At 41.7% G+C, this 22,955-nt stretch overlaps 1 protein-coding gene across 6 annotated transcripts in view; it reads left to right on the top strand.

Annotated features, from left to right (window-relative positions):
* PPFIBP2 (PPFIA binding protein 2) overlaps positions 1 to 22,955 on the top strand; it is a 195,609-nt gene that overhangs the window by 128,566 nt on the left and 44,088 nt on the right. For 5 of the 6 annotated variants that reach the window (XM_044680573.1, XM_044680572.1, XM_044680574.1 and 2 more), the window contains exons 6-7: positions 12,703 to 12,834; positions 22,698 to 22,856. In XM_044680573.1, coding sequence (XP_044536508.1) covers positions 12,703 to 12,834; positions 22,698 to 22,856 — 291 coding nt within the window. The remainder of the gene's footprint in view (positions 1 to 12,702; positions 12,835 to 22,697; positions 22,857 to 22,955) is intronic. The other variant, XM_044680576.1, reaches the window with a different exon arrangement.

Here is a 22,955-nt window from a genome sequence, read left to right as displayed (position 1 = left end):
GGATTCCAAGACTATTCTTCTCTGTTCTCCTGCTTTTTCAGATCTTCACTCCTTCATTGACTCATTTATCCTCTTGCCTACTACATATAGGTATCCTGTAAGGTGCTGCCCTCCTTTTTCTATAGTCTTTCTCTGGATAATCTCTCCTACTTCTATGGTTTCAACTGTGATCCCGGTATAAATGATCTCCAAATCTATATATCTAGCCCTCAAGTTCTAGTCTGCCATATCCACCTATCTCTGTGTCTGTTAGACTTGGATGCTCCTCCCCTCAATGATTCTCCTTCTATCTCCCCAACTTCTGTCAATCTCCCCATAAAAATGACACGTCATCTTTGATTTTTCCCTTTTTCTCACCCCATTCCATATCTAGTCAGTTGTCCAGTCCCATCAATTTTAACTTAATTCTGTTTTTTTTTCATTATTTCCTCATATATTGCCACCACCTTGGTCCAGGCCCACTTCACCTCTTTTCTGGACTAATATAATATTTCTCTTCTTACCTGATCTCTCAGACTCCTGGTTCTACCCTTTCTAGTTCACTATTACCAAAACAGTCTTCCTAATGCACTGATCCTACTTGAGAGAAATGTTGCAAAGGGATTTCCTTCCAAATGAGATTCTATGGAGCCACTCTAAGAAGTTGGAAGTGTCACATGCACACTAATTTTACAAGAAATGTACATGTAGTGCAGGAAAGGTGGAGAAAAACAAGATGTTAATAAATGGGGTAAAAGATTTAAGTAAAGACTTTTTAGTATTTAATTAGCATGTTCTCTGGTACTGGGAAGGAGATAATGGCAAAGAAAAGATGAAAATGAAATGAAAAGGTTGAAAAATGCATGAGAAAGAGGAATGATTTCTAGAGTAAATTTTTTGAGGAAGCAAGAGCAGATGAGATCAGAGGATTAGCTGTAATAAAAAGGAAGGTGATCTCATCAAATACCTCAGTAAAGGAGGAGAGAAAGGGTGATGTTGCTAGAAAAGTTGCTCGAATGCAGGAGGGTATTTGAGGGAACTCCCTTCAGCTTCAGAAACAGAAGGCAAAGTCCTCTGCTGCAAATGTCAGGGTTAGCATCTTGAGGAGATGGGAAAAGATTTCAAATGGTGGTTATGAAGAATGAGAGGGAATCTATAAGAGTTGAGTAGAGAGGCTGCTGAATAGAGTCACTCATTCATTTGAGTCCTGCTCAGTGGTCACAACCATTCTGTACTCTTTTCCACACTACATAGCAGCATGGTGATAGGGAGCACCATGCCATTGTGAATGTGGGAGAGAAATTATTTTTCAACACAAAGTACTGGCTGGTGATTGGGCAGTTAGAAAGTTGAGGAAGGCATCAGTGTGAAAGTAGGCTATGCTTGGCTAGAGTGGGATGGCAACAGGAACATTAAATCCATGTTCTCTTTGGCCCTAAAAGGATTCATAAATTTTTATTTAGTTTTAGTTTGTAAAATAGAAGTTAGTTAAAATTTAGTTGACCTTTCCTTCTCCCCACCCCAGGGTAGTTCCATTGCTATGTTATGTTCTCTGTGCCTTCCTAACCACCTACTCTAATTTGTTTTGTTAAAGCCCCTGCAGTTGTACTTCAAAAGATCTTATTTGGGGCACAATCCTCTTTCTGAGAATGTCATCTACAAAATTGCTCTGCAAAATTGACTAAGCCTTTGACTTCAAGACGCCAGCAAGGCAAATTTGTGTTTTCATTTCTTTCAACTGCCCATGTATTCATTCTGGTTTCACATTGCTTCATACCACTGGGATACTCTGTCATTTGTTGGGAACAAGCTGGACCACATCCCACTAATGAGCCCTTCCAGACAAGTTACTCTAGAAGAGGGAGATAATTGTTTCAAGACATGTTCCATTTAAGGAAAGAATATGTCCTTTAATCCCAGTTCTTTGTATCAAATCAAATCAGAAATGGAGGATGAGTGATAGGAGTAAGAAAAGGAAGCTATGGCAGAACCATTCTCAACTCCCATATCTCCCTTCTCTCTCCTTTCTACCCTAGTAGATTCTTGATTTTCAACCCAGGGAGAATTCTGCTGTTTTTGAACAGTGGGCTTAAAGTGGTTCTTTTACCCCTTTATGGAGCACTGCCCTATGCCTCCTGGTTTCTTTAAAATATCTGTCATTCCATTGGTGTGGGTATTGGCAAAATTCCATTATACCAAATCCTTCTCCGTGGCTTTGCACTGGATTCCCTACCCCTTCCTGGAAAGCACTAGTTTTGCCTCCAAGAATCCTTCAAGACTAAAGTCAAAGGCTAACCCCTCTCTTCTTGAGGTCTCTTCCCTTCCCCTAAATGATGGTGCCTTCTCTCCCCCAAATTATTATGGATTTTTAAATCTTTTTTGTTTATACTTGTTGCCTCTATGTTGTCTTTAATGATTTTGTGCCAAGCTGAAGATGACATGGGAAGCCCTCTTCCTCTCTATACTGAGAAGCTTAGTCCACATTTCAAGCAGTAATTTAACAAATATTTATTAAGCACCCCTAAAACTCATTTTAAGACTCTGTTATGATGGCTTTCCTGCCTGGTTGAGAGGCCAGAGAGCTAATGTGCTTTAATCTAGTATTTCCCAGCTGGCCTGATCATGTGATCATGACCCCAACTATAAACTGACCAGTAAGCCTCTGGCAGCAGCATCCTTCCACCACCAGCAATAGATGTGCAGGCCCTTTGGCTGGGGTGCATGACCAACCCAGAAGGAGAACCTGGATCTTTGTAGAGATGAAGGACCCTGAAGCCCCAAAGTTGTCATCCAGCCCTTGGTCAAGTGAGAATGAAAAGTCTTCCCAAGGCAGAGAAAGCAGGAACTAAATTTAAATGATGAACAGAGCAAATAACATCAATAATGATAAGAAGCGGTCTCCTCTAGAGGTCTACCTATATCTGAGCCTTACAAAAATCCCATGAGGTAGACATCCTAGGTACATACCATTATCACTTTTTAACAGATAAAGAAATTGGAGCATTCGGAAAGATCGAGTGCCTCAAGGATCTGTTCTCAGCCCAGAGTTATTTAATATTTTTTTCAATGTCAGACAAAAGCAAAGTTGAGATCAAATAATTCAAAATGATACAAAGCTGAGAGTGATGATTAACTTGATCATTACCAGCCAAGATCCAAAAGGATCTTGACAAAACTAGAACATTGACCTGAATTTAATGGGAATAAGTAGAAAGCCTTGAATTTGAGTTGGAAAAAAGAATCAACGTAACAAATCAATGGGAGAAATGGCTAGAAAACAGTTTATATGAAAACTATCTAGAAATTTTAATGGTCAATGCCAGTCAGCAATCTGGTAGCACTCCCCAAAAAAGCTCATTCTATTTTGGTCTACATTATGAAAGGCATAGATTGCAGAAGTGATATATAATGAATCACTGACACTTCCCCCAAAACCCTTTTTAGGACTCAATTATGATGACTTGCCGTGCTTAGCTGAGATGCCAGAGAGCTAATATCCTTTAATCTAGCATTAAGCTAGATTATGCCATTGGTCTCTGCCCTTGTCAGACCATACCTAGATTCCTATGTTCATTTCTGGGTACCACCACTGGCTTAGGAAGGACTCTGATAGCTGGAGGATGTCCAGAGGTTGGTGGTTAGAACAGTGAAATCTCAGGCCACATAAGACTGAAGAACGGGGAATGTTTGATCTAGAGAGGGAAACACCTAGGAGGAAGATGGCACCTGTGCTTGGAAAGTCTGTGAAATGGAAAAGGGAGTCCCCTTGTTCTGTTTTGTCCCTCAAGGACAAAACTTGGAGCAATGGCTAGAAGTTTCAATGGGGCGGATTTGGGCCTGAGGTCAGGAAAGCTTCCTTGGAAGGAGTGGATTTCCCTTCATTAGAGGTCCTCAAGCAGAGGCTGGATCTCACACCCACCCCTTTTCTGGTATGGTGGAAATAAGATTCTTTTTTGGTCCTATTTCAAACTAAAATGGTCACCAGAGTCCCTTATAACTACAATATAACAAAACTGGATTTGGAAAGCCACATTCCTATATATCTTTTTTTTTTTAATCCTTATTGTCTTTCCTAGTAACAACTCTTAAAACAGAAGGGCAATGAGTAGGCAAATGGGGTTAAGTGACTTGCCCAGGGTCACACAACCAAATATTAACTAAGTTCTCTCAACTCCAGGCCTGGCATTCTTCTATCATAGAGCTCACCTAGCTGCCTATATATCTTAATAGGCCATGGAGACAGCATAGTACTGGCTGTCCCAAAAGTTGTAGTGCAATTATAAACTTTCTTGGGTTGAGACTTTTGTGACACCTTATATGTGCAAAGAAGGCCAGGCTTGCAACTAAAAGCATCTGGGATCAAGTCTTTGTTCACCCATGTGTAAAGTGAAGTTAAATATTTATGGGACTCACTGGTTGTGGGGAAAGCATTCCTCACATCAAATAAATGTAAACTATAATTCTTCTCTCCTTTCCTGTGTAGGGAAAAGAGCCCAGAACTTGGAATCTCAGAGTCCAAAGCTAGTTTATTGCTGAGTTCAAATTCTACTTCCAAGACTTATTGGCTATGTGACAATGAGCCAGCCTCTCTCTTGGCCACTGTCTCCTCACCTGGGACACGAGAAGGTCGAGCTTCAAGACTAGTAGATTCTTTCCAATTCCAGAGCTAGATATTTTCCCATGATTGATCCTATTAAGACAAGAGATTCACCTCCCAAATGGAAAGATGAGTCAACACACATGTATAGATTCTATTGGTACAGAGGGGGAAGGGAGAAAGATACCCAGAGGTGAAGAGATTGAGGTCTAGAAAAATAAAAAGGAATTGATCAGATTTCTCATATGAGATTATTAGTCCCAGAGTTTGGTGAAACATTATTCAGTAATCCAGTCAGCCAGGTGGTGCAGTAGATAGAACGTCAGGTCTGAAACCACTAAGATTCATCTTTCTGAGTTCAAATCTGGTCTCAGTCATTTACTAACTGTGTGACTCTGAGTCACTTAACCCTGTTTGCCTCAGTTTCCTCATCTGCAAAATAAGCTGGAGAAGAACAACTGGAAACCCATGGTCAGCAGATTACAGGAAGGGAAGAAGGCTTTGGAAAACATACTTGCTGAATAAGGTTCTTTATCCTAAAGCAACTTGGGGTTACTGGGCTGCCTGCTTTAGAACTACTTGTATGATCTTAGAACAGTCACTTAACTTTTCTGGGCTTCATGTATCTATATATATAAAAAGGGACTTTACACTAAATCCCCAAATTCCCTGGTCCTATGATTGATTAGTTAGGGGAAACCTGAGTTCCCTAGGGTTTAGGGATCCTTATTACCCAAGAGCTTTAAAACTTTAATGGCTAAAGGAAAAACAGAGTCCTTCAGTTATTTCCCAGTACTTTAAGTGGCCCTGACCCTTTGGCAAGAGAGTGTCATCAGGGTCTCTGTCACTCTCCAGGATCACTTCAGGAATCTTGGCTCTGAGTATCTTGAAAAACAAACCCAGAGGCTCACTGCCAAGTGAGGGTCCCAAGTCAGCAGGACATCAGAGGCTGGAGTGGTCTCTGGGAACTGACATGGCCAGGAAGGGCCTCATGGAAGCAATGGGGCTTGAGCTGAGCCTTTGAGGGCAGCCCTGGAATGCTTGGAATTTTTTAAATGTTCAGAAAACCTAAGAAGAGGCTATAGCCTGAGAGAGGAAAAAAGAAGGGAGATATGTGTGGTGTTTGAAGAATAATGGTAGATCTCTGGTAGGAGCAGAGGTATTCTAGGGGAATTATGGGAAATAAAGCCAAATGTTATTGGTAATAATCAAGGTATGAGGTGATGACAGTTTTGGCCAGCATTATTAGATTTAAGGGAGAAGCCTGACTCTAGAATTAGGAATCTAGAATCTTGCCTCAAGCACAGATGTTCTAATCTGGGCAAGTCACTTAATCTTCTTAGTCCTCAGATTCCTTCTTTATGACCTGGGAGGCCTGGACCACAAGACCCTTCTACTTCTACATTGAGGACCCTATGATTTAGAGATACAAGGGGACCTTAGAAAACATCTAAATCCAAACAATTCATTTATAGATAAAGAAACCTAGTCCCAGAAAGGGATTTGCCAGAAGTCCCACATATAGTGGCAAAGCCAGGATTCAAATTCAAGTCTTCCCTTCCTCTTCCTCCACTGACCGTGGGTTTCCAGGAACTTTTTAGCATTCAACTAATCAGCAGACATCAGTTAAGCACTCACTAGTTGGCCAGGAACTAGAATTTTTATTGTTGTTAGTTGATTTTCAGCCATGTCTGTCTCTTCGTGATCCTATTTGACATTTTCTTGGCAAAAATACTAGAGTGGTTTGCCATTTCCTTCTGCAGCTCGTTTTACAGATGAGGAAACTGAGGCCAATAAGGTTAAGTGATTTGCTCTGGGGGTAAGTGCCCTAGAGAAGCTTGCATTCTAATGGGGAGACATCAAGCACATACATCGATATATGCAAAATACACAGAGTCTCCTTAGTGAATAGAAGGGGACTGGCAGCCAAACAGGCCTTGTAAAGGCCTTTTCCAGAAGGTGGCATTTAAGCAGATTCTTATAAGAGACCAGAGGTCCCAGGAGGTATGCAGGGAGCTTCCCAGGGTTGGGGGATCGTGGATGCCTTTGCAGCATACAGAGATGGGGGATACAGTGTCTTGTGTTGGAACCAGTGCGTTCGGCCAGTATGGCTGAACTATAGACAATATGGAGGAGAGTAATAGAAGAAGAATGGAGAGACATGAGAAGGAGCCAGGTTGTCAATGCCAATGTCAGAGGAGTTGTGAAGAGGAAATATTTGTAAAGCAGCTTAACACAGTACCTAGCATATAATAGGCACTTAATAAGTGTTTCTTCCCTCCCCCAAAGAGTTTATGTGCGAACCTATAGGGAATAGGGAATAGGGAACAACAGGAATTTATTAGGGATTGGGGAGAGGCAGGGAGCATTTGCACTATTACTTTAATAAATCCATTTGGAGATACATGTAAAACCCTGTTAAATTGATCGTTGGCTATGGGAGGGGGGAGAGAAGAGGGGAGGGGAAGAATATGAAACAGGTAACCACGGGAAAATATTAATTAAATGAGTTTTTTTGGAAAGTCCATTTGGCTGTGAGGCCCAGTAGATTGAGAGTCAGGCCTAGAGGTGGGAGATCCTGGATTCAAATAGTACCTCAGATACTTCCTAGCTGCGTGACCCTGGGCAAGTCACTTGACCCCCATTGCCTACCCTTGCCAGTCTTCTGCCTTGGAACCAATACACAGTATTGATTCTAATATGGAAGATAAGGGGTTAAAAAAAATCCATTTGGCAACCGAACAGAGGATAGATTGCAGTGGGGGCAACTTTACTCAGGAAGGCCAAATGAGAGGCTTTTGAAATAGTCCCAAGTGGAAGGTGGTAAGGATAGACCTTAAATAGAGCAGTTGACTTTATGAGTGGAAAGAAAGGGAGGGCATGCCAGGGATATTGTGGAAACAGAAATGATACAAGATGGCAACCGACTGGATACATGGATTAAGAATTAAGAGTTAATGATGATACCATTGTACAAAGCTGCATCGCGGTACCCTCCGCAGAAATAGAGGCCCACAAGATAGATTGGTAGGTTTAGGGAGAAACATAATGTGTTTCATTTGAGATACGTACTATACAATCTAATCCAAAATGTCCAATAGGCCACTGGGGACGCAGGACTAGACCTAGGGTTGGATTTAAAATCTGGAAGTCAGCTCAGCTGCAAAATGACAGTCGTTGAACCCTTAGGAGTTGATGAGTCCACCATCTGAGAGTGAATTTTGACTCCTAATCAGAGTAAAAGCAGACTGAAATTTGTATGTTTTTTTCCCCCTAAATGGTAGAGAGAATAGAAACTATTAGAAATTTTAACAAAGCATTTGGGTTGCTCTATGCCTTGTGAGTAGATATAGGCAAACTCAATCCTTTATAATAAGTCAGAAGCGGGGCATGTATGTGACTAAGTGGATAGGCCCCCAGTCCTGGAATCAGGAGGACCTGGGTTCAAGTGTGGACTCAGATACTTTATAACTGTGTCACTCTGGGAAAGTCACGTAACCCAAATTGCTAGCTCTTGCCTTTCTGGCTTAAAAGTTATTACTAAGACAGAAAGCGAGGGCTAAAAAAAATAAAAAGTTCAAAGGAAGGTGCTTTAAAAAAAAAGTTGAATCTGTTTGAGGCTCCCTCCAGTGATCCAGGCCCTTTTAATGGAACTAGTTAATCTAATCAAAACCAACAGAAGAGCATCTTTTCAGCTGGGAAAAGAGAGATTTGGAGGGTAGCAGCAGCTCCTTAAGGAACTAGCCACTATGAAGAATGATGTGCCCTTATTATGTACTCGTTGGGATGTTTGGGGTTTTTGAAGTGATGGAAGAAATAGACTTCTTGGTATTAACTGTGGAGTCCCCAGGGACCTGAGTTCAGATACTGCCTCTGATAGCTTGTATGACCTTTGGCAAGGCACTGAAACTTCTTTGGGCCTTGGTTTCCTCATTTGAAAAATAAGGGATTTGGATGAGGCAACCTCTTGAGTCCCTTTCAGTTCCAAATCAATGACTGTGTACCCAGGAGACTGGTGGAGTCCCTTCCAGCTTTAGATTTGTCCTTTGCATTTCCTTGCATAAAATGCTTTCCTTGCCTTCCCTTTAGTTAGGGTGAGGGTGGAGTGGGGTGTGCTGCTAGCTGTTAGGAAAATTGAAATGTACTTGATGGTGTAAGTGGACTGCTGTGGACTGCTTAGGTAGAAGAGTGCTAAATTTGGAGTGAGAGCACCTGGGCTCTCATCCTTTCTCTGTCACTTGCTTACTTTAATCGTGCCCTTCTGCAAGACTCTTAGCTAGCCTTTGTGGGCCTCGGTTTCATTGTCTATAGAGCCAGGAGTCAATTCAGTAACATTAGATTTCAGGGCTGAGATCTAAGGGAAGAGAAGGCGCGCCGTCACAGTTCTGAATCTGAAAGAGGCAGGAGAAAGGATGGGATGGGCATTCCTAAGCCAGGGGTGAGGGCTGGAAGAGCCAGCCTGTCTGGCAGGTTTTTTAAATGCGGGTTAGCCTAGGACAAGAACTACTCTCATCTTGTGTCCAAGTGGTCAGTGGTAAGGCCCTCCATGTAGTGTCCTGATGATGATGATGATCCCTGGCTTTCTTCCCTCTCCTGGCGAATCTCTTTGTGGGAGAGCATGCCCCAGCCCCAAGTTCTGAGGGGCATGTTCTAACTTTCTTACTATTCTGTTTCATTAAGTACATCTGAACTAATAGTATTTCCTGACGGACCAGAAAAAAAAACAAACAGGTCGGTGAGGCTTTGTGAGCTGGGATTTCGAAGTGAATACAGACCCAGAGAATACCTTGAATGTGGGCTGAATGTTTCTGGGATCCTAAAGAGAGAGGGTGGTGCCCCAGGTGCCTATCATGGGCAGGGTTGAAGATCTACCCCAGAAAACTTAGACAAATAGTGAACTCGCCGCCACCCAGTTTGGGCTATGGAGTATTTGATATTCAGTTTTGATTGTTGCTACTCTTCTTGTATTTTGTTTAGAAATTTATCCCTTATTGATTAGCCACACACATTGCCTGCTCCCCCTTCTCTTTTTTTCTCTCCAAGAATTCTTCCCTATATCCTCCTTCCTCCCTTCCTTCCATACTTTTAGAAAGCTTGCTCCACCTTTATTCTCCTACTTCCTTACAGCCTTACTCCTTGAGCAGTAAGCCCTTAAAATGCTCCCTTCTTCCCCACCCCCCAAAAAATATATATTGAAAAAACCTCTTGCCAACATCATGAATAAACTCCTTGCTCATTTAATTTAATTTTTTTTTTTCTTTCTTCATCTCTTTGGCCTCTCAGGAAGCCTCTGCCATCCCTCTGGGTCATCTCTCTCCTTGATGCCTTTACATCCTTGGCCTTCCATGATGCTACACTGGGATGGTTCCCTTCCTTTTCTTCTTCTGCTTGCCGCCTAACAACTGGTGTTCCCTAAAGTTCTGTCCTACCAGTAATCTTCATAATCACCTCCTGTGCTGGGGACTCCCAAATCTATATCTCTACCCTCAGCCTCTCCCCACAGCTGCATTCCTGGATTTTCCAATACAACCTGATGACCTGCTCATACCTTAAGCTCAGCTTGCTGGAAATTGAACATACCTGAGGGCAGCTGTGTAGCTCAGTGGATTGAGAGCCCACCCATAGATGGGAGGTCCTGAGTTCAAAAGTGGCCTCAGATACTTCCTAGCTGTGTGACCCTGGGAAAGTCACTTATCCCCCAAGTCACTTAAGCCCTTACCGTTCTTCTTAATACACAATATTGAATCTAAGACAGAAGGTATGAGTTTTCAAAAAAAAGACTGAGCATTAACTGAGTGACACAATATTCCACACATCCCTGTTCTCCCTTTGCCCCCAACAGGTTTGCTAAGAGGGAAATTTAAAAAAAATAATTTTTATTTAATTTTTAAAAGAAAGGAAGAAAAGAAGGAGGTGCAGTTTCTCGATTCTACTCCACCCAAGTCCTTTGATCTACTGTCACTGTGCTCAGAACTGGCCTCCTTTCTACCCATGGCAACGGCTCTTATAACACACCTCTTGGAGGCTCTCGTAATAATAGCATTATAAATGGTCTTTCCTCTCTCCTACTCATCCTGCCAAAATAAATTTTGACCAAGCATGGACCTTAGAGATCATTTAGTTCAATCTCATTTTACAAAGAAACTGAGGCCCAGAGAAGTAGATTGAATTAGTGGACCAATGCCAAAGAGTAGTAAATGGCAGAGGTTGGATTTGAACCAGTGGCATTTGAGTACAGACAGACAAGATGTTCTTTCTATCATACCACGCCCCCAGGATTCCCAATTGTTAGTCTTCAATTGTGTCCAGCTCTTGTGGCCCCATTTGAGGTTTTCTTGGCAAAGATACAGGAGTGGTTGGCCATTTCCACCTGCAGCTCATTTTACAGATGAGGAAACTGAGGCCAACAAGGTGAAATGATCTTCTCAAGACCCACAGCTAGGAAGTGTCTGAGGCTAGATTTGGAGTCCGGAAGATGATTCTTTTTGACTCTGGGCCCCGGAACTCAGTCCACTGGTGCGGAACGCTACTGTTCCTAACTCATTACTCAGAAACCTAGAAAAGCTCCCCATGGCCCGCCAAAATGCCCATCCGCGTTGATTGCCACACATTATCCTAATATTTCAGTCAACCTTCCGGGTCAATGGAAAAGCTTTCCGAGGGCAGAGACCAGTACCTGGAAGGGCATAAATAGTGAATTAAAGCTCAATTCATCACAAATAATCCTGGGAGGGGAGAAGAAGCAGCCCCCAGGCTTGGCGAGGTCACGTGACCGACCCCATCACATGGTTCTAAAGCGTTCGGATTAGGATTCAGACCCAGATCTCTGGAACAGTCTCATCATCCCGCCACCCCCGACAAGAGCGCTAATTCTAGAAGAGGGCATCCCCACAATCCCGTGAGTTCATCTCTCACCATTACGATCATCCCTGTGCTGCAGAGGAGCCCACGGAGACTAGGAGAAGCCTCAGAGGGCCAGCGAGTCACAGCCAGGCCTCCCCACCTCCACCCCCAGCCAACCCGCCATCTGCGTTCACTCAGGGCCGGGGCCGGGGGTGGGGGGTGGGGTGGGGGTTGGTGGGTATTGGGGTTCCCGCAGGGGATTACCCTTCCCCCACCCCCAGGAGCTGCTCCTTTGGGATTCCCCGCCTTCCCCAGCTCTGGCGCCGCTTCCATTGGCTACAGAGTGTAAAGAGTCCCAGGTTCCAATGCTGCGTGCAGTCCTTGGCTCCGTGGCCGTGGCTGAACCACGGAATCCTCCGGCTGTTAGAGGCCGCCTTCATTCTTCCCCATGAGGAGCCTGAGGCCCAGAGTGGTTGTCACAGCCTAAGTGATAGGCCCCGGGGTTAGGGGAGCCTTCTTGGGAGGGACCGATGGAGTCTGAATGCAGCCGGAAGCCGGGCCTTCACGTGCTTTCCCTTGTGTAAGCAACTGCTACCAACATGGAGGGGGGCACTACATGATCACACTACCGGCTGTCTCAGGGAGGGGAAAGAGGGAGCCACAACATGATCACAAGATGTCAGAAAACAGTTATTTACGTTGTACGTAGAGAGCAACTAAAGGGCTCAGGGGATAGAGAGCCAGGCCTGGAGATGGGAGGTCCTAGGTTCAAATGTGGCCTCCAACTCTTCCTGGCTGTGATCTGGGGTAAGTCATTTAACGCCCCATTGCCCAGTCCTTACTCCTCTTTATTGGTTCTAAGATGGAAGGTAAGGGTTTGTTTTTTAAATTGTATCTATGTGTAATGTGGAAAAAATTAAATTAAAATTAAAAATTTTAAAGAGTAAAACAAAAAGCACTGTGCCAAGCAGAGGGGACACAACGTTAAAGACAGGCCGTGCTTTCAGGGGCTTACAGCCGAAGGGGTGAGGCAATGTCCCCTAGCTAACCGCTCTGACTCCAGAGCCCCTGCTCAGTTCATCCTCTAAGCCTCTCTGTTTCCCCATCTCTGAAATGGGTATACTAATAGCAGCCGTCCTTGCCTCCCAGGGCCAGTGCTTTGAACCACCTTCAACTCTTCTAGCATGTGTGTGCTCCATGTCTCTCCCAGCCTCTAAGCCCACCCACTGTCAACCCCCTCTGTCAATTGTGGGAAGTCTCTGAGATATCTTTTCCTTCTGCAGGAGCTGCTGAGCCGCACATCACTGGAGGCCCAGAAGCTAGAGCTGACAGCAGAGGTGTCAGAACTGAAGCTCCGGCTGGTCGGCATGGAGAGGGAGCAGAAGGAGCAGGAGGAGAAGCAGAGGAAAGCGGAGGTGAGGGTCCCTGGCTGCCAGCCCCCTGCACAATTAGGGAAAGGTTTCCAGCTGCCAGCAGGGAGGCTTGGAGACAGGGAGAAAACAGTGCAGACAAAGGAGCCCCAGCCTTAAATTGTGACCATGAGAAGCCACCTGCCCTCTCTGGGCCTTGGTTACCTCTTTGGTCCTTCCAGTTCTAAATCCTGTGCCTGCCACTCCCTCCTTCAGGTCCCCAGAGGAGTGGTCAGTGGGAAGGGGGAGGAGGATTCATCCACCACTAAAGTCTTGACCTGCTGAGCCGTGCTTTTTTGGATGGAGAGAAGGTTCCACTGAGGGGAGGGGGCAGGAAGACCATTAGGCCGGGACAGACACTGATGTTTAAAAGGGGGAGGCACAGCAATGACACAAATGGTTTTTACAGATTTTTTTTTTAGGAGAACACCATGGCCCTAGTGTTCATTTAGCCAGCTGCCACTGGTCCTCCAAGGACTCAAATGGGCGACAGAGAGGGCCAGAGCTTTTCCCACAACTCATTGAACTTCCAATCTCAACAAACAGCTGCTCTTGAGAGCAAGCTGCCTGAGACAGAATTATCACACAACTAGGAAGTGTCTATAGCCAGATTGATTATCTGAAAGAACTGAGGCCCAGAACAGTAAAATAACTTTCCACAGTCCGACATTTAATCATTGTGAGAGGCAACATCTGAACCCAGATCTTCCTGAATCTGGCACTGTTTATGATGCCACTCTACAAATAATTTAACTTCTGGGTCTGGGGGTTCTTCCTCTGTAATCTCTCAGTCCTAACAACTCTAAATCCTCTTACTATTTTCTGAGTCCTTTCCCTGAGCTGTTTTTTAAGTAATTTAATTTTTTCCCCAATTACATGTAAAAGCCTCAACATTTTTTTTTAATTTTGACTTCCAAATTCTGTACCTTCTTTAGACAGTAAGCAATCTGATATAGATTTTATGCAGGCAAGCATATAAAATATTTTATCAGTTGGAGAATGGCCACACAAATTATGATACATGTTGGTGGTGGAATGCTGTTGTGTTATAAGAAATGATAAGCAAGATGATGGCAGAAAAAGCTGGAAAGATCTTCAGGAACTGATGCAGAGCGAAATAAGCAGAATGAGGAGAACATTGTACACAGAAAGTAAAACACTGAATTGTTAAAGTTGGATGCAGATCAAAGCATACTATCTTTCACATCAGTATATTTATGGTTTTATTTTAAGGGTGTTGGCTATGAGTATGCTCTTGTAACAATGACGAAAAGGGAAGTGGATTTTGCATGATATTAAAAATAAGAAAATAAAATATTTTTCCAAATTAGTCATTTTGTAGAAGAAAATTCAAAAAAAAAATGAAGAAAGTGAAGCATAGTATACTTCTGTCTGTATTCAAATTCCAATCAGTTCTTTCTCTTTTTTTCATTGTGAGGCCTTCGGGATTATCTTAGATCATTGTAGTGCTGAGAATAAGCTAAGTCATTCACAGTTGTCCAATGAATAATATTACTGTTACTGTGTGTAGTGTTTTCCTGGCTCTGCTCCCTTCACTCTGCATCAGTTCATGTAAGTCCTTTTATGTTTTTTCTGAAATTATCCTGCTCATCATTTCTTATAGCACAAAAGTATTCCATGGCAATCATATATCACAACTTGTTCAGTCATTCCTAATTGACAAGCATCCCCTTGATTTCTAATTCTTTGCTACCACAAAAGGAGTTGCTATAAATATTTTGTACAAATAGGTCCTTTCCTCCTTTTTAAAAAATCTCTGAGATACAGACCTAGTAGTCATATTGCTAGTCAATGGGTACACACAGCTTTGTTGTAGCCCTTTGGACATAGTTCCAAATTGTTCTCCAGAATAGAATTCACAACTCCACTAGCAGTGCATTAGTGTCCGAATTTTCCCATTCTCTGAGGCCAGCCACAATTCCAATCCCTCTTCTTTAGGACAGTCTTCAGACAGTTTTTATAACCTGCTAAATCTCTTCTGCTCCATGCCAAACCTCTGCAGTTCCTTCATCTACTCCTCATGTGGCATGGTTTTGTCCTCTCTCACTATGCTGGTGACCATATTGGTCTCCCTCCTCTACATGCACCTGTCATAGGGGTGGTCCATGGCCTTCTTAAGAAGGGGCCCCCAGAACTGAGTAGAGCACTCCAAAGTGCTCGGACCCAGGCCGAGGACAGTAGGATTATCAATAGCTTCATTCAACTTGACAGACATTTAATAAGCACCTCCTGTGTACCCAGTGTTAGGTGCTAGGACTACTAAAATGAAAATGAAACAATCCCAACCACCCTTGAGGGGCTTTTATTCTTTGGGGGAAATTCTGTCCTCCTAAATACAATGCTTTTATTAATGTAGTCTGCAATTAGTTAGAGTTGGGGTTTGTTTGTTTTTTGCTTCCTCCATGATACACTGAGCTGGCTAAATGTTTAGGTAAATCCCCAGTTAATTTTTCCTTTAACTGTTGTCAAAATTCGTTTCAAATGCAGATGTTGTCGTTCAGTCCCTTAGCTTTCCTTCCCAGCTTTGTCATCTGCAACCCTAATAAATGGAACATCTGCGTCTTCATTCAAACCATTTACACAGATGTCAAATGACACAGGGCAAGGGATAGATCCTGTGAAGCGATTTTTGGCAACTCTGTGACAGCTTCCAGCAATTGTGAACCGTCCCTTTAATGTATATGTTTCTGAGGCCCCAAGTTTTATTACAGCACTCCTTACTGGATGAATCTGACCAATTCTTGGGCCACTCTATCAAGATGGCTTTATTTCTGGGATCCTTAACCTTTTTAAGTTATGGATCCCTTTGGCAGTCTGTTGAATGTATTTTAAAAATATGTGAAATTATAAAGGAAGCCAATTATGTGGGGGAACAGTTATGGAAATACATGATTCTTTTCTCATCTCCTCTCCACAGTTTAATGGTTCCTTAATCCTAAATCTGTACTTGCCAGGATAAATAGAGAGTTTTGAAACAGGTGTTTTTTAATGCTTTCACCTTCTTTCTTAGAATCAATACTAAGTATCCATTCCAAGGTGCTGTAAACTATAAACTCTAAAGGCTAGACGAGTGATGGGCAAACTTTTTTAAGAGGGGGCCAAAGGAAAGGAAATGATCAGCTATCAGTCTGTTTTTAAGGCAACTCTTAAGAAGTTTCATTGTATTGTATCCTATTCACTGTATTCGTCAGATTAGGAATAATGTCTAGTGGGCTGCATCTGGCCCGCAGTCCCATCACTGGGCTAGACAATCAGGGTTAAGTGATTTGCCCAGGGTCACACAGCTGGAAAGTGTCTGAGGCCAGATTTGAACCCAAGACCTCTTGTCCCCTGGCCTGGCTTTTTATCCCCTGGAGCCACCTAGCTGTCCCTGATGATTTTCTAATGATGTTACTTAACTTCCTATGGCCAGCTTCAATTTCTTTAAACACTGAGAGGTTAGTTAGACTAGTGTGTGTATATATATATATATATATATATATTTACATATTTACATAAATATATATTATATATATGTAAATACATATTTATGTATGTATATATAGTATATATATAGTGTGTATATATATATATTTTGATTAACTATTTCAGTATAATCAGTCTCCTTTGTAGAGCTATCTATTTTATTTAATGCATTTAAAAACACAATTCTGAGGAGTCCATTGACTTCCTCAGACTGCCAGGGATAAGGCCAGTGGCATGACACAAGGAAGGTGAAGAATCCCTGTATGGGGGCGGAGGAGTGGGGGTATGAACAAGCATTTATTAGTCACCTTTTATTTGCCAGGTACTGTGCTAAGTACTTTTACAAATATTATTTCTTTTGATCCTCTCAACAACCCTAAGAAATAAGATCCCATTTATAGTTGAGAAAACCGAGGCAGACTAGGTCTAAGGTCTCTTCCTGTTCCATATCCTATTTTTCTGTGAACTTCAAATCAATATGGCCTCAAAAGCTCTTCCAGGCCCCTTCCCCGAGTCTTTCTATCCCAGCTACAAATGATCTAATTACTTAAGTTAGACAGCGATCTGGCTCCCCAAAGCCTGGGCCTTGTTTAGCTTCCAGGCATTCCTGAAGGACTGGAAGGTCCTGAGTCTTTTCCCTAGAACTGTTCTCTTTCCTTACCTCCCAGTGATCAGAAAGACAATGAAACCTTTGTGCTTCAGCCTGTGGAGGCTGCTGCTTGGTGAGCCCTCTTGTGACTATTGTCCCCAGTCTCCCAGCCTGTCAGCTGCCCTGTCTTGGGGAGGAAGAGCCTCTTGGTGCTCATTTTAAAAACAAAGACAAGATGGACAACAGGGAATATTTCTCTGGTTCCTAAGAAGCCACCATGCCCTCCTCTCTACACTAGCATTCAATACAAATCCGCAGTCTTGGAACTGCAGACTCCAAGTGTCCCAGGTAGAACTTTAGAACCCAACAGGAGAGGACAAGGGATGCTGGGAGAGGACAGGTGGGGCTAAGAGCCCCACCCACAGCTCTGGGGCTTTTGATGATTCCCTTCCAAGAAACTGGATGGCTGCATTAGTTTCCTTTGGGATTCTGTAAAGCTGGAGTAGGTTTTCCTAATGTGCTGATTTTTTTTTTTTAATACATCATAATTAAACCGTTTGCTTGTCCCCTATGACAAAGCCCCTCCTTTCCCTTCTTGTACTCTTGAATTGTTCAATTCCATGAATGATGGGAAAAGTTGCCTTCACAAACCAGACAATTTTTTATTGGGTTATAGTTCTTTGAAAGGGTTAGTGGTCAGGCTTTGCTCAAATGAGGTTGTTAATTTTTTGCAGATTCTAGTTAGCTGTCAGTTCGAGGCTCACAGGCCTCTCAGAGCCTCATGGGAGGAGAGATGGCAAAGGTCACACAGTGTTTGTTTCTCTATCTCCTGTGACCTGGAGTCAGGAAGAGCTGAGTTCCAATCTGATCTTAGACATTAGTGAACTGCGTGACACTTCCTCTCAGCCTTAGTTTCCTCAGCTATGAAATAAAGATCATACTAGCACCGCCTCCCTCCCAGTACTGTTGGGAGGATCAAATGAGAGACTATTTGTGATATATTTAGCACAGTGCAAGGAATATAGTAGGCGCTTAATAAATGCTTGTTCGCTTTCCTTCCTTTACACTGTTAGATTTTTTTTTTAAACCCTTATCGTCCATTTTCGAATCAATACTAAGCTTTAGTTCCAAGGCAGAAGAGCAGTAAGGACTAGGCAATGGGCATTAAGTGACTCGCTCAGGGTCACACAGTTAGGAAGTATCTGAGGTCACATTTTAATCTAGGACCTCCCATGTTCTCCAAACCTGGCAGTATAACCACTGAGCAACCTACCTGCCCCTGTTACATTCTTTTTATTTAGTTTGTAACTTTTTTTCTATCCCCTACTAAACAGTTAGTTCCTTGAGGACAGTGCCCAGCTCTCGTCATTATAGATCTCATTGCTAAGCATCAGAACTCAGTTTCTCTAGTGCCTGGCATTTATATAGCCATTCAGGTAGTTAATCAGTCAGTCAATCATTTAATCAATCCACCTTTTAGTCCATTATCTTTATTAAGTGTCTACCATGTATCAGTCACTTTGCTAGGCAAAGGAGATATAAAGACAAAAATGAAACAGTTCTACATGGGAGGAAAGGACTGAACTTAGAGTCAGGAAAAACAGAATTTATATACTGCCTTAGACATCTATGTGTTCTGTTTTTATGTAATTTAAATTCTCAGAACCTCAGTTTTCTCCCTCTGTATAATAGGGATAATATCAGTACTGTGAAAAATTACTACCTAATTAATCTTCCTCACAACAGTACCCAGGATGTGAAGGATCAAGAGATAATTTATGAAAAGGTCATTGACCTTAAAGCCCCACATAAACATCAGTTATTATTATTTATGTGATTGCATTCTTAGGAATCCAGGGAATTTAATGAATGAAGACTTCGGAGACATCGGTATGCATGTCTTTGGGGTGTTTTTTCCAGTTATGTCCAATTCTTCATGCCTCCATTTGTGGTTTTCTTGGCAAAGATAATAGAATGGTTTGCCATTTCCTTCTCCACCTCATTTGACAGATAAGAAAACTGAGGCAAACAGGGTTAAGTGACTTGTCTAAGGTCATATAGCTAGGAAGTACAAGAATCCAGATTTGAACTTAGGTCTTCCTCACCAGACCCGAAGCTCTACTCACTAGACACCCTAGCTGCCCTGTATGTGACTTTGTATAAATAAAAGCAAGATAATGGATGGGTACTAGCATTTCGAGGTGGCACCAATCAGGCAATAAGCATTAAGTGCTACATGTTCTAGGCTTTGTGTTAAGCCCAGAGGATAAAAAGGACAAAAGAAGCCCCTGCTTTCAGGAAGCTTCGCAACCTAAGGCATTATTGTCTTCATCTTATGAAGGAGCAACTCGCCCAGATACTGGGTCAGAGACAGACTCAAACAAAGGTTTTCTGATTCATTCTTCTAGACCACATTCTCTTTCAGACATTTTTTTTTTCATCACAAAGAGTAACATTTGTAACAAATATGAATTGGCAAACAGAACATGGCACTGAATGCCAATTAAAAACATTCAACCTAAATCATTTGCCTTTTTGTTGAAAAAAGTATAATAAAACTTGAAACAAAATTATCATTTATTTGTTTTAGGTTCTATCTCTCTGTCTTTTGGTGTCTGTTTCTGTCTCTGTCTGCCCCTCCCCCAATATCTCCTTTCCCCTTCCCCTCTTCCACTCAGAGATTAAGTGACTTGCCCAGGGCCACACAAATAACAGTTTTTGTACAAAGGCACCAATCCTGGGTCAAATGATTAGATCATGTTTTTTGTTGTTGCTTGTTTGTTTGATTGATTTGTTCTATGAAAATCTCTCCAGGGGACAGCTGGGTAGCTCAGTAGATTGAGAGCCAGACCTAGAGATGGGAGGTCCTAGGTTCAAATCTGACCTCAGACACTTCCTTAGCTGTGTGACCCTGGGCAAGTCACTTGACCCCCATTGCCTAGCCCTTACCACTCTTGGCCTTGGAGCCAAGATGGAAGGTAAAGGTTTAAAAAAAAAAAATGAAAATCTCTCCAACCTATAATCCATCCAACAAGGTTTTCCCTAGTCCTTTCTGGTAGAGAATTTTGTCATTTTAAAATTCTTTCTTTGCCAGTTTAACAGATGTAAGATATCACCTGAAAGTATTTTAACTTGTTTTTTCCTTGAGCAACTTTTTAAGAAGTCTCTGTTTCTTCAAAAACTGTATTCTGAATAATTCTCCTTTGGGGAATGGGTATTATTCATGGATCCATAACAGATCCTTATAGAGTTCACATGTCAGATTTTGGCCAGAGATATTTATTCCAGATTCCCTTCTCTGTATCTGTTTCTTTTCTTTTTATTTCTGAAACATTAGTTTTCTTCATACAAATTCTTTTTATCTTTGACTAAAGCTACCAGCTTGGTAGCCAGTGATACTTAAAATTGAGTAAATTTTTCTTCATCTTTTTTGTTGCTATAGGCCTTCAGAACTATAAATTCACCTCTGTGTATTGTTTTGGTTGCATTCCATATACAATAATATATAGTATCTTTTATATAATTAGTTGCTGTGACTATAATTTCCTCTTTCCATAGGCATTACTTGATTTCTAAAACTGATCAATTAATTTTTACAACCTCTTATTGTCTCTCTGAATCTCTGCCCTAAACCCAACTGAACAGTGAAAAGGAAAAAAATATCATAACAAGTAGGTATAATCCAGTAAAGACAAATTCCTATTTTGGCCACGTCCAGAAGTGTATGTCTCATTCTGCACGTTTAGACATCACTCTGGCAGTAGGTGGCTGGTGTGCTTCATCTTCAATCCTCTGAACTCAAGATTTAACATTGCATATATCAGTCACTTAAGTCTTTCAAAAGCTATTTTCTTTACAGTGTTGTTGTTATTGAATTGGTTGCTCTGATTTCTGCTTACTTCACTCTGCATCCCTTGATGAAGGCCTTCCCACTTTCTTCTGAAACTGATACTTTGGTCATTTCTTATTGTACAATAACATTTCATTGCATTCCTGTGTCCTAATTTGTTTAGCCCAACAAGTGGGCACCTCTATAGCTTCTGGTTGGAGATTCTACAAAAATGGTACTAAAAATATTCCCATTCTGCTTTCTTTTTTTTTTTTTTTTCCATTTGGGGTATAGGCCTAATGGTGGTTTATCTATTTTGTGGGATTATTTAAGAGACTATCTTTTAAAATTCCAAGTCAACCTGATTATTGATTGTTTTGATTATGTTATTTTATTTGCTTCATTTTTTAGTACATTATAGTCCATGAATATCATTTGTAAAATGTTTGCCTACCGATATTTACCTGTAATTTCCCCAGGTGCATGTTCCTTGGTTTTTAAAAGATAAAATTTTTATTACAAATATTATCAATAAACAACCATGTGACATATGAGTGGAGTGTATGTTAAACCATATGCTCTTTGCATACATGATTTTTCAATGTATATTTTAATTGTAATATAGTGTAAGCTTAGGTTTAAGTCCTGATGACTCTGGTTAAGTCATTAACCTCTAATTGCCCCAAGGCACCTCTCTAAGATTATAAATTGATAGGAAGGTATCAAGCTATGTTTCCCTTATTGATTAGGCAAGTTCTCAAATGAAGTTCCATCATTTCCTGAATTGATAGGTCTGGTATAAGTAAATGAATGATTAAACAGACAGGTACACAACATGCATATTTTTATACACATTGATCCTTTTCCTCTGCCTTTGTGGGATATATGCTTCCTTGTAGTATTTATTGCTAGATCAAAGGATGTGCCCAATTTAATGAATTTTAGCCAAAGTTCCAGATTGTCTTCCACAATATTTGAACCAGTTCACAACTCCAGCAACACTTGGTGTGCCCGCCCTCCTAACATTAAACTAGCCAGATTTTTTGTTGTTTTTCTCAACCGTACAGGTCTTTTCAAATAAAATTGAGAAAAAAATGGTAAAAGATTAAAATTTCTTGAATTTCCAATTCAATTGTTTTCACATACCTTTAAAATCCATTTTGTTTAATACTCCATTCCATTTGGTACGGTTGGGGTCTTTTTGTTTGTTTCTATCATGTGAGTAATGGAAAAACTGAGACTTTTTTAAAAATACATTTACTATGTTCTTCTACGAATAGGCTTAAGGATATTGGGAACTCTGGTAAAGAAACTCCCTCTAATTTTGCATGAAGATACCTTCTTTACAATTTAGAGTCTTAGAGAGTTTCCTGGGTCATGAAGACACTAAGTAATTTGGCCAGCATCTCACAGCTAGAATATGTCAAAGTGGGACTTAAACCTAGGTCTTCCTGGCTGCAAAGCCCCTCTCTATCTGCTGATTAGCCAGCCACCTCTTCTATGAATATGTATTCAAATTTGATGTGTTCTTACTTGAAATAACATTTTAAAGCATGATATAATTTCTTTGTTTATGTCTCATAATTTCATCTGGCTCGAATTCAACTTTGTCAAATGTCATCAGTGCAAAGTATTCATTCTTGCTTCTCCCTCAGTACCTAGGACAGGGTCTTGCACACTAAGCTACTCTGTTTGTTAAATTCAATTTAAATTGAATTAAGATGCCCCAGCTATGCCCACTGGTAAAAATAATGGCTTTTTATTCAGATCCTGGAAATAGAGTAAACTAAAAACTCTTCGCTGTGAAAACACTCCATTATTTATTTTTCCATCTTGAAAACCCCAACAAAAACTCTATTTCATAGAGGGCATCAGTTTCCTCATCTGTAGCAATAGGAGGTTGGACTAGATCGCCCTGCTCTAACTATCTGTGGTTTTGCTCTCCTGTTTCTTCCCTTTTTACAGTTAGTAGTGAATCTGATCAGTGACCTACAGGAGCAGATGTGTAGACTACAGCTGGAAATCAGTAGCCAAATTCAAGAGAGAATGTTGCAGGACAGGGACCACATGGATGAATGTAGCCCTCAGGAGAGCCCCCAGGCCAGCAGCCCCGATGGCTTGCCTGTATGAAGCATACCTAAGTATATCCAAGCATGAGTTGGTGCTGCCTTGAGTTTGCAGAGACTTCTGGATTCTACTAACAAGAGTCTGCCTTGGGTACCA

The sequence above is a fragment of the Gracilinanus agilis genome, chromosome 6, assembly GCF_016433145.1.
Source record: "Gracilinanus agilis isolate LMUSP501 chromosome 6, AgileGrace, whole genome shotgun sequence".
NCBI lineage: Eukaryota > Metazoa > Chordata > Mammalia > Didelphimorphia > Didelphidae > Gracilinanus > Gracilinanus agilis.
This window is presented reverse-complemented; position numbering and strand designations above follow the sequence as displayed.